At 42.5% G+C, this 1,669-nt stretch overlaps 1 protein-coding gene across 1 annotated transcript in view; it reads left to right on the top strand.

Annotated features, from left to right (window-relative positions):
- LOC118418182 (vacuolar protein sorting-associated protein 4B-like) overlaps positions 1 to 1,669 on the top strand; it is a 12,687-nt gene that overhangs the window by 1,971 nt on the left and 9,047 nt on the right. The window contains exon 4 of the mRNA XM_035824020.1: positions 769 to 836. Coding sequence (XP_035679913.1) covers positions 769 to 836 — 68 coding nt within the window. The remainder of the gene's footprint in view (positions 1 to 768; positions 837 to 1,669) is intronic.

The raw sequence follows: 1,669 nt of genomic DNA on the forward strand, positions 1-1,669 counted from the left end.
CTGTTGCCTATAGTCATACATGCATGTTTGTATACCTGAGCCGGTATGCAGGTCGATCAGGTGTTTTGGACTGGTTTGTATTTTATTGTATGGCCTGGGTGTCAAAGGGCTTGCACACGCTTCATGCATTACTGTCGAAAACTGGTTTACCGAATTTGGATGTTGGATGTTGGATGTTTTTACATTTTTTTTGTTTGAGGACACTTAATGGCATTGAAGCGTGTGTTTTGTTGAGTGGAAAATATTCATATAATTTAAAATATGACAACTGTGAATTCGGTATCACTGGTTGGTCCCAGCCCTCCTTCGGGTTCGATCACCCACACTGGCCACAGGTCTTCGGCTGTTGGGCAACCCAAGCTGTGGTCAGGCTGGTACATGTTGATTCAGGACTCGAAATACATTTTTCTGCATACCTGCACCGGTGCAGGTGACATTGAAAATTACCTGCACCAGACAAACTTTACCTGCACCACTCTGAATTTAGGAAGTATGGATCATACTGAAATTGTTTAGGAACCATTGCTAGTTTTATACTTTATAGGTGTAACAGCCAATACAGCTCAGAACAATCCACATACACCTACATCATAGGACATTTATGTATAAACCTCAGTACATGGACCAGTGCAGGTTAGGTGCAGGTAGACACCAGAAATACTCCAGCTCCAATTTTACCTGCACTAACCTGCATATGCTGGTGGTATTTCATCCCTGATGTTGTATTGTGTACAGCTGACAGCTGTCTGTTTCTTGCCATCTCCCCAGGAAAGACAATGGTAGTGACTCTGATGAGGAGGATCCTGACAAGAAGAAGCTGATGGGACAACTAGAAAGTATGACTCTACATGTACTTATGCTAAAAGATGCAGCAGGGAACATCAATTACAGTCTTTTTGAGCAGATTCCCCCCCAAAAATTGTAAAAAGCACTTTTATGATCAGCGAGTTGACTTATTATGTGGGCGAAGCCACACATTTAGTTTTCTTACAAGTATTTCACCGGAAATCAGAAACAAATGGAAGCCTCCATGTACTCCATGTTTCAAGCTTTTTGATTGGCCTAAAGTCGCACTTTCTCGGTTGTACGTCAGAGGTGAACCTATCAACGCGCAGGACACAATCGGCATCCATTTTGATAATAGCCAATCAAAACTCAGAAAAATGGAAGCTGTTAGCAAATACTCCGCGTTCCCAGCTTTTTGATTGGCCTAAATTCAGACTGTCTCGGGTGTACGTCAGAGCTGGACCTATCAACGCAGAGAACACAAAATGTCATTCGGCATCCAGTTTTATAATAGCAGCTGAGACGCGGCAGTAAATCGGCCATGCATTCGACCAAACAGGCTCTCAAGGAAGAAGTTGCCCGCCACGGAATGAACAAGATTGATAAATTTGCACAGAAAAACATTATCTTCAGAAAATGGAACCTTGGAATCTTGCAAATTAAACAGTGAACGGACGTGTTCAAGCTACGCATTGCATTTGTATACATGTACCTGTTAAAATGCCGGCAACAACGTTACGGCAAGCTTGGCCGAATGGCTAAAGCACCAGCTACGTTTGCGCTTTTTTCGCTAGGTAGTATGTCAACCTCTGGTTCGATTCCGGGCGGGACAACTTTCTTTTAGTTGTCCTTTTTTTCTTTTTTGATATTTACAACAATTTTT

Source organism: Branchiostoma floridae, chromosome 6 (genome assembly GCF_000003815.2).
Source record: "Branchiostoma floridae strain S238N-H82 chromosome 6, Bfl_VNyyK, whole genome shotgun sequence".
In the NCBI taxonomy this organism is placed as follows: Eukaryota; Metazoa; Chordata; class Leptocardii; order Amphioxiformes; family Branchiostomatidae; genus Branchiostoma; species Branchiostoma floridae.